The sequence below is a fragment of the Carcharodon carcharias genome, chromosome 11 (assembly GCF_017639515.1).
Source record: "Carcharodon carcharias isolate sCarCar2 chromosome 11, sCarCar2.pri, whole genome shotgun sequence".
Taxonomy (NCBI): Eukaryota; Metazoa; Chordata; class Chondrichthyes; order Lamniformes; family Lamnidae; genus Carcharodon; species Carcharodon carcharias.
In genome coordinates, this window is record NC_054477.1 from 68,782,830 (window position 1) to 68,796,032 (window position 13,203).

The window sequence follows — 13,203 nt, forward strand, 5'->3', positions numbered from 1 at the left end:
CTTGCTGTCATGATTCACACTGACACACCTACTGACTTGCTAATCTGGATACAAACTTTCACCAAGCCTTTTAATTAGTTTCTGGCATTTTATCTTAAATATAAAAATCACAATTAAAACAGTTATTTTAGTTTCAAAAGGAATGTTTGGGTTAAAAATTTACCTGCATCAGAGAAGTCTTCTGGTTCATTAGGATTCAATTGCTCCCTCTGTTCACCTGGATCCAAATCTCTGCCAGTTCTCTGGATTTCACCTAGTAAAACAAGACTCTGAAATTAATCTTCTGGTAGCTTAATTTACAAGACTGTTTCCACAATTTAAAATCTATACCTGTGTTCGATGTCTTTTGTTTCTCTGGCTTATCTGGATACAATTTTCCATGGAGCTTTCCAACAGCAGTTTCATAGTCATCATCTTAAACAGAAACATTGTTTAATTTGCAACAAGAATTTAAGTGTAAAATCTAGCTTACAGGGTGCCCAGTTTATTTATAAAGAGTTTACTTTAAATATTGTTCGGCCCCTCCAATATCCAAACAGATGCCCACAGATCAGGTGACAATGATGTGATCTGTTAGGCCATTAACAGGTACAAAAAGAAGTCAAATAATTTAACTTCCTAATCTATGTGGTGCAAGGACAAGGGAGGGAGGGAGGGCTGCGACAGGCTGCAAAAAGCACATGACAGACTGAGAAAGAGGAGAGACTGAAAGAACTGAAAAAATGATAAAGGGCGGAAGGCAAGATTTTATAGTCTTGCCAAAGTCAATAGACTTTTGAATGGCTCACTGCATTTTACGGCCTCGTCCTCACTGCGACAGAGCTGTAAAATTCTGCCATAACTTTATTGCACTAGTTGAATCCAGATTAGCAGTTTTGAGAAGAAATGAATGGATCAATTTTGCAGCCTTATGATTGGTAGTGCGAATCTTCCTTAAATTATAGATATACAAATAATCTATATGAATTACCAGTAAGGACTGACATTCTGACTAAGCACATCTTACCATCCTCATTGTCATCACTAAAATAGCCAGGTTTGTTCTTGTAGCAGAAGAATGTTAGAGGAAGTTGCAGGTCCTTTGCAAGAGCCGCTTGTTCAGGTGTGGGTGCCAATACAAAAACAATCTGTACATCTTCATCTCCAACTACAAAAGAATCAATTGAATCAACAGTTTTCTGCAAGCGCAGAATTTCTAAATTATTAGTGAACCTACATCTACAATATCAGAAGACTAAATGTACATTGAAGACCTCTCATCAACTTTCCACATACCCCAATATTTTCACCCATGTGCACTGACCCCAGTAAGAACAGATTATCTTAAACCAATAATTTTCCATGCACAACGTTAGTTTTTAATGGCACAACAGCAGATTATTGTTCTGACTTGCATAACACCTACAAATAGAACAATTCCATCATAGGAGCATAGCATAATGGTAGCATTCAAATGCAAACGCACAACAGAAATTATAACTGAAAACAATGCAGATGGTAATCTGAACACAAGGTTCAGAGGTTAAAACCAGCTATCAGACAACAAAACCTTGCATTTGTATAACATCTTTAATATCAAGAAACATTCACAAGCACTTTGGAGTTAAAATGAACAAGGCACAAATTAAGACAGGTAATCAAAGGCATGGCTGAGTAGGTAGATATAAGAAGCCATTTCAAAAAGCATGGGGATGTGTGGGGAGAAAGAAGTGAGACAGGAGTAATGGCAGAATAAAAGGAGCAGTGATGCAGCAACCAGATATAAAGGAAGACAGCAGGAGGCCATGGTGGCCTGAGGTGATAGAGGGATTAAGGTACGAATATTGAAAATTGGTTATTTGGAGGCAGGTGGTAGGTTGAGAGTATCCAGTGATCTGCAAGCAGAACATAGTAAGACACAAAGTGCCAAAGAGTACAAATTTGAACACTTAAATCAATGGAGGATACTACTTGGGAGACCACCTGGGGGACATTACTTAATGAAAGCTGGAGCTGACAGTACCATATATTAAGGTATTGGCTATGGTGGGAATGAGGTAAAGGTGATGGGCATGCTCCTGAAGAAAATGAGGTGATGGGAGGAAGGGGGAGAAACTAGTGATAGGGGGTCAGGGAAAGGAAATGGTCTCTGAACCAGCTGCATTGGCAGTGTTAATATTGAAGACAAGTCCATTAAGCTTTGTGCATCAGCATTCAGAAGAGACAGGGCAAACATACAAACTAGGAGGAGTAGGCCACTCAGTCCTTTGAGCCTGCTCCGCCACTCAATAAGATCATGGCTGGTCTGATTGTAACCTCCCGCTTACCCCCGATATCCTTTTATCCCTTTGTTAATCAAGAATCTATTCAGCTATGCCTTAAAAATATTCAAAGACCTTGCTTCCACTGCCTTTTGAGGAACAGAGCTCCAAAGACTCTCGATCCTCAGAAAAAATTTCTTCTCATTTCTGCTTAAGTGAGCGACCCATTATTTTTAAACCATGACCCCTAGTTCCAGATTCTCCCACAAGAGGAAACATCTTCTCCACATCTACTCTGTGAAGACCCTTCAGGATCTTAAAGGTTTCAATCAAGTCACCTCTTACTCTTCTAAACTCCAGTGGATGGATACAAGCCTAACCTGGGCAACATTTCCTCATAAGGTAACCTGCCCATTCCTGGTATTAGTCCACTAAACCTTCTCTGAACTGCTTCAAACGCGTTTATATCTTTCCTTAAATAAGGAGACCAGTACTGTACACAGTACTCCTGATGTGGTCTCACCAGTGCCCTGTGCAACTGAAACATAGTCTCCCTCCTTTAGTATTCAACTCCCCTCACAATAAATGATAACATTCTATTAGCTTTCCTAATTATTTGCTGTACCTGCATACTAGCCTTTTATGATTCATGAACTAGGACACCCAGGTCCCTCTGAATCTGAGAGTTCTGCAATCTCTCACCATTTAAATAAGGTGCTTTATTATTCCTGCAAAAAGTCAATTTCACATTTACCCACATTATATTCCACCTGCCAGACCTTGACCCACTCACTTTGCCTATGTCACTTTGTAGCTTCCTTACGTCTTCCACAAAGCTTACTTTCCTGCCTATCTTTGTATCCTCAGAAAATTTAGCAACCATACCATCTGTTCTTCATTGAAGTCATTAATATAAAATATAAAAAGTTGAAGCCTCAGCACTGATCCTTGTGGCACACCACTAGTTACATCCCGCTAACCAGAAAAAGACCCATTTATTGTGGCCGTCTGCTTCCTATTAGCTAGTCAATCTTCTATCCATGCCAATATCTTATCACCTACACCATGAGCTTTTATTTTCTGCAATAACCTTATCAAATGCCTTCTGGAAATCCACCGGTTTCCCTTTATCCACAGCATGTCACTTCTTCAAAGAACTCCAATAAACTGATTAAACATGATTTCCCTTTCACAAAATCATGTTGGCTCTATCTGATTGCCTTAAACCTTTCTAAGTGCCCTGCTATAACATCTTTAATAATAGCTTCTAACATTTTCCCTATGACAGATGTTAAGCTAGCTGGCCTGTTGTTTCCTGCTTTCTGTCTCCTTCCCTTTTTGAATAAAGGAGTTACATTTGCTATTTTCCAATCTAATGGAACCTTCCCCAAATCTAGGGAATTTAAGAAGCTTATTTTTGAAAAACCAAGACTGAATTGCTTTTACACTCTTGGACAATCCTAGAGGATATTGACTAAAGAAGGTGATGCTGATGTGACATTCATGTGACAAAACATTTGGAGTGCAGGGCATGAAAATTTCAACTGGTCATGTATTAGTTGTGCTAGAGTCTACCTCCCTTAGACTTCACTGCAAATGTAGAAATAGCATGTACCCCGAAATGAACTTTGAACTATTTTGATTTGTAGACTTTTAAACAGCTGAGCTGATCCACAGCACATTTTCACCCTCAAACCAACTACGACTCTCCCAGGTTTATAAGTAGAGCAAAAATTGAAATCTGATGATGATTTGGCTCAGTTTCAAAGCACTGTCCAGATGTTTCTCCACCCTCTTGCTAAAGTCAGTGCTGGAAGATAATGGTCCACTTAAACATCAATTTAGTATTTAGAAAGCTTTAAAACAAAATGCTCATTCTCGTGGTCATATACCAATGATAGCACACAGAAGAGAAAAAAGTGTAATTTTGCTAAATCAATCTCATGTATAGACTTAAAATGAGAAGTAGTGAACAGGAATTAAAGTTATTTTATCCTTCCCAATTTGTCCAGCAGGCTCTTCCAACAAAATGACCATGCAGTCCCAAATAGATGAGATAATTTCAGTAAGATTAAATATGTAATTTAAGGAATATATTAATGTTTCCAGGCATAGCTCTCAAGCTGCTCTTTACAAGGTACTCATGACCATCAGTTGTGATTAATTTACTCAAACAATATGAAGTTATATATTATGTTGCATTGAGTATAGGCAAAATAATTATTTCTCACTTCAAATGGTTAAAACTGGCAGTGGTCTATCAGTCACATGTTGCTAATAAAATTATAAAAATCAAGATCCAGTTTTGTTGCTTAATATTGGTTGACTGCAATTTCAGGCTTGTTGTTGAAACCATAAAAGATGAAATGAGCATGAGTATTTTTTTTAAGACTGGGTGATTTTAGTGGTTAAGTTTAAAATGGCCTGATATGTATGATGGAGAACGGACATCAGAATTGTTTTATATGATAGATATAACTGAGCCAACATTGCGCACATCTAACAATATTCTCTTTGAAAGCTAGGGTATAACTGTATCACAAAGATGGACACGAATATGCAACATTTAAAAATTAACTTCAATGCAAATAAGGTAATTCAGTAGAAGGCAGTTGAAACAAATAATCTGATTGGAAAACAATGTGATCAGGGTGTGGCCAATAACCCTGAAAAAAGGATATGGATGTGTCACAAAGGACGGTCAAGATACAAACCTAGCAAAACCATGGCAATGGTGATTGTAGCTAGTGGTCTAGTGTGCAACGACCATTACCAGGATCAGCTAGAAATAAAAATACATTACCCACTGTTCCTGTCTATTTCCCTTTTGAAATAGTGTCTGGTCATTCTTTCGATATTTTGTTCCATTCAGATGATTACAATGCAATACAATTAAAATTTGGTTCGTTGCATATTTCACACATGGGGTCCTGAATATCACAAACGTTTGTGTGATGGAATATTCAAGCTAATGTTTGAATTTGGTGGTATTTTAAGAGATGGAAATGCTGATCTCTAGGTAGGTTGAGGTAGCTCACCTCCCTGACATGAGACTCCAGAAACAACTGCTCTACTCGGAACTCAGTCACACCAGGAGACTCCCTGGAAAACTAGGAAACACTTCAGGGATGCCCTCAAAGCATCCGTGGGGAGGTCAAACATCCCCGCCAACTCACGGGAGTCCCTGGTCTGTGACCAACCAAAATGGAGAAGGTTCATTCAGCAAGACACCAGATACATTGACAGGCTTTGTCAGCAACATGCAGAGATAAAGTTGAGACGTCAAGAGGGAATGCACAAACCTTCAAATACCTCATCTGCCTGACCCTTCAAGCACCAGCTGCTCCTCATGTGGCAGAGAGTGTAGATTGCGGATTGGACTTATCAGGGCCCATCGAACCAGAGTGGAAGCGCAAAAGTTCAAAATTTGATTATGCCAAACTTTGGGGGTGCAGCAGACAGTGAGAATGATACCAATCAATTGCAACAGGACATAGATAGGCTGGTAGAATGGGCAGGTAAATGGCAAGTGGAATTTAATACCAATAAGTGAGAGGATATGTATTTTGGCAAAAGAGATAGGGAGACACAATATATACCTAAGGGCATAGATCTAAAGAATGCACAGAGAAAGAGAGACGTGGGGTTCATTGTCATAGATCTTCGAAGGTGGTCACACATATTGAGGGTAATTAGCAAAGCATATGGGATCTTGGTTTCCATAAATGGAGGCAATGAGGGAAAAAAGCAGGGAAGTTATGCTGAACCTTTGTAAAGTGCTGGTTCAACCAGAACTAAAGTTTTGTGCCCACACTTTAGAAAGGATATGGAGGTCTTTGAGAGGTTGCAGAGGACATTTACCAGAATGGTTCCAGGGAGGACAGATTTCAGCTACAAGGTTAGATTGGTGAAACTGGGGTTGTTCTCCATTGAGCCAAGGTAATTGAGAGGAGATTTGATGGAGCTGTATGACAGGTTTATTTAATGTAGACAAAGAAATGTTGCACCCATTAGCTGATTTGGACAAGGACTAGGAAGCATAGATTTTAAGTTTGGTCAAGAGATGCAGATTTTTTTTTTTAAATGCAGCAAGTGGTAATGATCTGGAACTTGCTGCTTGGTGGAAACAGTGATAGTCAATGATTTCAACAGGAAATTGAATAGACATTTGAGGGAAATGAACTTGCAGGGCTTTAGGGATAGAGTGGGGAAATGGGACTGATTAGGTTGCTCTAGAGAGAGGAGGCATGGACACAAGGGCCAAATGGGCTCCTCCTGCGCAGGAATGACTTTATATACTTTAAGTGGAAGAAAATGACTCTTGGTGTCCTACAAGGATCTGTGCTGGGGCCTCAACTATTCACTATATTACCAATTTAGATAACACAATTGAGAACCAACACAAAATGAGAAACCTACAAAATTCTGAAGGGTCCTGATAAGGTGGATGCTGAGAGATTGTTTTCATTGGTTGGGAATTGTTTCCATTGGTCGAGGAAGCTAAAACATTGGGGCTGTCTCAGGATAAGGGACCGATCATTTAGGACTGAGGTCAGAAATTTCTTCACTCAGAAGGTTGTGAATCTTTGGAATTCTTTACCCCAGAGGGTTGTGGATGCTCCATCATTGAATACTTGCAAGGCTGGGCCAGACAGATTTCTGGTCTCTCAGGGAATTAAGGAATATGGAAAGTGGGCAGGAAAATGAAGTTGAAGCCCAAGATCAGCCATGATTGTACTGAATGACAGAGAAGGCTAGATGGGCCATGTGGTCTGCTCCTGCTCCTATTTCTTATGCTCTTATACAAAAGCAAAATAATGTCGATGCTGGAAATATGAAATATAAACAAAAAATGCTGTAAAAGTTCAACATGCCAGGCAGCATCTATGGCAGGACTTGTCTCATGAAAAACATCATGGATGTGAAACATTTACTTTGTTTCCCTCTCCATAAGTTCTGCCAGGCTAGAGTACTTCCAGCATTCTGTTTTTAATAGAATAAAGGGCCATATATTCAAGTTTGCTGATGAAATAAAGACCAATGGTTTGAGTAATGTTGGCAGGAGCACAAACTTATAAAGAGATATAGAGAGATTACATGAGAGTGGATGAAACAACGATAGACAGATTTCAACACAGACAATGCTGAACCCCCTACCAACCACCTGGGGTTACCACTGAAAAAAAAACTTAACTAAACCAGCCACATAAATACAATGGTTACAAAAAGAGGTCATGGACTGGGAATGCTGCAGCAAGTAACTCATTTCCTCACTGCCCAAAGCTTTCTTTAGTTCATTTATGGGATGTGGGTGTCCCTGGCTAGGTCAGCATTTCCTGCCCATCCCTAAGTGCCCTTCAGAAGGTGGGGTTGAGCTGCCTTCTTGAACCACTACGTCCCTGTGATGTAGGTACACCCAAAACACAGGGACTGCAGCAGTTCAAGAAAGCACTCATCAGGACAGAACTCGCAAGTATACCAAGCGTAAAGGGAAGAACAATTTAAAGTGCATGAGAAGAGAGTGCTGATTGATTGGCAAACGGACTCCAATGTTTAGAGGTGTTGCCATGGAGAATGCACCAGGGAGCAATTAACTGCCAAGCTTTTGTTTAAATGCAAATTAGGCAAGGCATTGCCATGGGAAATGAACCAGGGAATGGCTATCCCCAAAACTGTGTTTAGTTGAAAATAGTGCAATGCGTGGACATGCTCCCTCTGTCAGCAAAGGATATGGCCTGGTGTGTGAATATATATAGCTTCTAGCATGTGAGAGCCACATATGAGCCTGACTGATAATCTTAAATTGGTTGCCTGTGTACTTAGCACGATCAGGATGTTTTAGCAAGTATTGCCCAATCATGGAAACATATCTAATGTTGGACATTATGCTTTGAGTTTTGCAAGTGCAAGCAGGTTGGGTACAGTCAGTACTTTCTTTCACATATTCTTTCATTGGATGTGGGCATCATTGGCAAGGCCAGCATTTATTGTCCATCCATAGTTGCCCTATAGAAGGTGGTGGGAGCTGCCTTCTTGAACCCCTGCAGTCCATATGGTGTAGGTACACCCACAGTACTGTTAAGGAGGAAGTTTCAGGAATTTGACCCAGTGACAGTGAAGGAACTCCTTCTGACTTGTGCCTTATAGAAGGTGGACGGACTTTGGGGAGTCAGGTGGTGCGTTACTCGCCACAGGATTCAGAAGAACTTAAGCAGGATCGGGGTAGACCATTTGGGCCCTAGAGCCTGCTCCACCATTTATTAAGATCATGGCTGATCGTCTTGTGTTTTGATTTCCACATTCCCATCTAACCCCGATAACCTTCAATTCCTTTGCCTAACAAGAATCTATCTACCTCTGCCTTGAAAATATTCAATGACACCGCCTCCACCACCTTCTGAGGCAGAGAGTTCTAAGGTCATACAAACCCGAGAAAAAAAAATTCTCCTCATCCCTGTCCTAAATAGGCAGCCCCTAACTTTAAAACAGTGCCTAGCCTCTGACCTGCTCTAGTGGCCACAGTATTTATATGGCTAGTCCAGTTCGGTTTCCGGTCAATGTTCATAATGGGGGGTTCAGTGATAGTAATGTCACTGAATGTCATGGAGCAATGATTAGCTTCTCTCTTGTTGGAGATGGTCATTGCCTAGCACTTGAGGCACAAATATGACTTGCCACTTGTTAGCCCAAGCCTGGATATTGTCCAGGTCTTGCTGTATTTGGACAAGGGCCACTTCAGTATTTGAGGAGTCATGAATGGTGAACATTGTGCAACCAGCAAACATTCATTGATGAAGCAACTAGAGATGGTTGGACCTAGGACACTACCCTGAGGAACTCCTACAGTGATGTCCTGGAACTGGGATGATTGACCTCCAACAAACAGCCATCTTCCTCTGTGCTAGGTATAATTCCAACCAGCAGTTTTCTCCCGATTCCCATCACACCAGTTTTGCTAGGCTCCTTGATGCCACTCTCGGTCCAATGCTGCCTTGATGTCAAGGGCAGTCACTCTCACCACACCTCTGGAGTTCAGCTCTTTTGTCCATGTTTGAACCAAGGCTGTAATGAGGTCAAATGAGTGACCTTGGCAGAATCCAAACTGAGCGTCAGTGAGCAGGTTATTGCTAAGCAGGTGCCACTTGACAGCACTGTTGATGACCTCTTTCATCACTTTACTGATGATAGACAGTTGAATGATGGGGCAGTAATTGACCAAGTTGGATTTGTATTGCTTTTGTATACAGGGCAAACCTGGGCAATTTTCCATATTGCCAGGTAGATGCCAGTGTTGTAGCCGTACTAGAACAGCTTGGCTGGAGGTGTAGCAAGTTCTGCAGCACAAGTCTTAGGTACTATTACCGAAATATTGTAAGGGCCCATAGCTATTGCCTGGGACATAAATAGCTTTGGCCTACACGTGATTCCAGACCCACAGCAATGTAGTTGACTCTTAAATGCCCTCTGAACTAGGGATGGGTAATAAGTGCTGACCTGGCCAGCAACACCCACATCCCATGAATAAGTTTTAAAACAAAGATCAGCCATGATCTTATGGAATGGCAGAGTAGGCTCGAGGGGCTGAGTGGCAGCCTCCTGTGCCTGATTTTTATGCTCGTTTGTATCCCATGGTTTGGTGATAATGGTAGAGTGGGGAATATGCTGGGCCATGAGGTTACATATTGTGCCACCACCTCTGTTGGGTCCATCCTGCCAGTAGCGCAGGACATATCCAGGGATGCTGATGGTGGTGTCTGGGACATTATCCATAAGGTATGATTCCATATGAGTATGCCAGGCTATTGTTTGACTAGTGTGAAAGACAGCTCTCCCAATTTTGGCACAAGCCCCGAAAATGCTATATGGACTGGTTCAGTTAGATTTATGGTCAATAGTCATCCCCAGGATGTTGATTGTGGGGGATTCAGCAAAGGTAATGCCAATGAATGTCAAGGGGAGATGTTAGAATCTCTCTTGTTGGAGATTGTCACTGCCTGGTATCTAAGTGGCAAATAATCTTTATGCCACACATCAGCCCAAGCCAGAATATTGTTCAGGTATTGCTTCATGTGGACACGGATTGCTTAAGTATCTACAGTCACAAATAGTGCTGAACATTGTGCAGTCATCAGAGAACATCCCCACTTCTGACCTTATGAATGGGGTAAAAAATCATTGATGAAGCAGTTGAAGGTGGTTGGGTCTAGGAAATTGCCCTGAGCAACTCCTGCAGTGATTTCCTGGGACTGAGATGATAGGCTTACTAAAGTAAATTGTTTTAAGTCAAAGTCCAGGTATGCATATCTTTTTGCAGCATATGTGCAGGACAATTCCAGGGTACTCAGATCTCTTTTGTGACCTCAGATGCCAATGATTGTTACATCTGGCTTTCAGTTCAATTTTGAAGATTAAGTGTTCTTCCAGTTCCCACCCACTTTTCTTAGATGGTCCATTTATTACTTCTTCCTTCTTTGATTTCTCTTGCCATCTCTAGCCATGTGTTTTTCACAGACATCTATTATAAGCCCACTGAAACTCATAACATGCTGGGTTAGATTTCTTAAATATTTTACTCTGATTTCCCAGTTTCTGTGTCCATTACATCTGTTCTGATGACTCAATTTTCCCCACCAGAGCTATTCAAATGTATTTTGTCATTCACTAACATTTCCCTCATTCGTGGTTGACAGGTACAGATGCACATAAACAATCTAATTTTGATTAGTTTCTGCCTGAACTACCAACGTTGGATGTGAATTCCACAGCCTCAATTCTATTTAAAGATGTTTCTCCTGCCCTCTAAATCTTTTACATTTATCATTGTATGTATTGCACCTATTCTTGACCCAACTACTGTAAAGTCTCTATATTCCAGCCCATCCTTTCAATGTTTAAAAACTTTGACCTTCTCCCTATAAATGAAAAAGCCCGATTTTTCAAGTCTTTCCTCATACCAGTAACATTTACGGAATCTTTGTTATTCCCTTCATAAAGATCTTGCACGTTTACCATAGTGAGCAGCCCAATACTCTAACTGAAGTCGTACAAGTTTTATAGAGGTTGATCATTATCTTGATGAAACCTCAAAGTCCAACAGCCTTTTGAATCGATAAAGAGCCTATTGTTCTGTGAACTGATGTTTTTCATAAACTGGAATGAGTGCTGCGGAAGGGCAATTCAGAGTAAAATTACTGCTTTTTTCATCCAAAATGCACAGGCACTCAATTCCATCTGACATTTATTAGCCCAATCCCCCATCTCAATATTGCTTTGTAGCTTCCTTTCATTTTCTAAAGAATTACATATACCACTGCTTACCTCTAAACACTGAACTCCTTAAATCCTTAACACTTAATCTGTATTCTCCCAATTAATTCTTCATTTGAGTTCCATACTACTAAATCTTCTCTGAATAATACTGCAGCTTAAAGGGTTATGTTATGAAGACAGGTTACACAAACCTTGCTGTATTCCCTTGAGTTTGGTAAGTTGGGTGGTGATCTGATCAAGATGTTTAAAATGTTAAATAATTCAACTGAATAAACACAGAGCAACTATTCCTCATATGGGGGTAGGGGGAACAATCACGAATGAGGGGATGTCATTTTAAAATTAAAATTAGGTCATTTACAAGCGAAATCAGGAAGCACTTTTTCACATAAAGCATAGGCACTTGTACTTTCAGCCCCAAAAGGCTGTGGATACTGGTATAGTTGGAACTTTCAAGACTGAAAGCAATAAATTTTGTTAGGCAAGTGCATCAAGGAATATGGAGAAAGGGCGGATAAAGAGAGTTGAAGTACATCAACCAGGATCTAATTCAATGGTAGGAATAGGATCAAAGGGCTGAATCTCCCTCTTTGCCTTTATTCTTTGGTAATCTACCTGTGGTGCTTTCTGAAAGCTTTCCCTAAAGCTCATGCACACTACATCCACTACATTTCCCCCAGCCATGTCTGTTACCACCTCAAAGAATTCCATAAGCTTTATCAAACATGGTATTCCCTTTTAGTATCCCTGCTGGTCATTTTTAACTCGTTTCTCTTTCCAGGTATTTAGTTATGCATCAAGTCTAATGTTTCCCTACAAATGGGTATTACATTGTCCATCCAGTCTTCGAGCACACGTCCAGTTTCAATTAAAACCACAAAATATTTCTGGGCAACTTCATCGTGCCTCATCTGCCTCAGATTTGGGTGCTTTATCTTCCTTTAACTTGAAATAACTTATCTAAGTTCTTCTTTTATCTATCTTTCATGCTTTTCACCCTATGTGCTATTTTCATATTGTTTTCTTATTATTTATGACAATATGCTTTTTTTTCCAATGTATTTTCGGGAGCAAAGATTTACCAGTAGGGGCAGACAAAGAATGTAACTGTTGAAAAAAACTGAGCAGTTAATCGAGATTACACAAGATTAGGGATAATATGAGAGCATGGATTGAGGGTCAATTAACAGACACAAAACAGATCATGGCCCCTTTATACGGTGCCGGCTGCTGTACATTAAGTTGAAATGTCTAGTCTGTGAATGTTAGCAGATGAATGAGTGGAGTTGAGGTAGCGTGATCGGTTCGAGGATAGCGGGGTCAGAGTGCAGTGGGGAGGTAGTCGGCTCATTAGTGCGGGGGTAGTCGGGTGCAGTTGGCAGTCACAGTGATTGGGGTGACAGTTGAGAAGTTACCCAGGAGCTACACTAGGTTTTAATCCGTCTTAACATTTCCTGGGTAACAATTCAAGTCTCAAGTCTCCGGCTCTCACTCGGACTCAGGCATACGCTGAGGGTCCTGGGGAGCTGAGGAATTGCCCATCAGAAGTTGATACTTCCCGGCCAATTCCTACAGAGGCCCATGCGTCAGGACTTCCACAGGGTCCGGATGTATGTCTGGTCTCCAGATCATTGGAGGCTGGAAGATTTGGCCCGTGAACTGATTAAAGTAATACACTACATTTGTCAATTAC

At 40.7% G+C, this 13,203-nt stretch overlaps 1 protein-coding gene across 4 annotated transcripts in view; it reads right to left on the bottom strand.

Annotated features, from left to right (window-relative positions):
• The window catches only part of ranbp2 (RAN binding protein 2), an 83,910-nt gene that overhangs the window by 16,811 nt on the left and 53,896 nt on the right, over positions 1 to 13,203 (bottom strand). For all 4 annotated transcript variants that reach the window (XM_041199492.1, XM_041199491.1, XM_041199490.1 and 1 more), the window contains exons 21-23: positions 1,007 to 1,147; positions 331 to 414; positions 164 to 253 (exon numbers count right to left, since the gene is read on the bottom strand). In XM_041199492.1, coding sequence (XP_041055426.1) covers positions 164 to 253; positions 331 to 414; positions 1,007 to 1,147 — 315 coding nt within the window. The remainder of the gene's footprint in view (positions 1 to 163; positions 254 to 330; positions 415 to 1,006; positions 1,148 to 13,203) is intronic.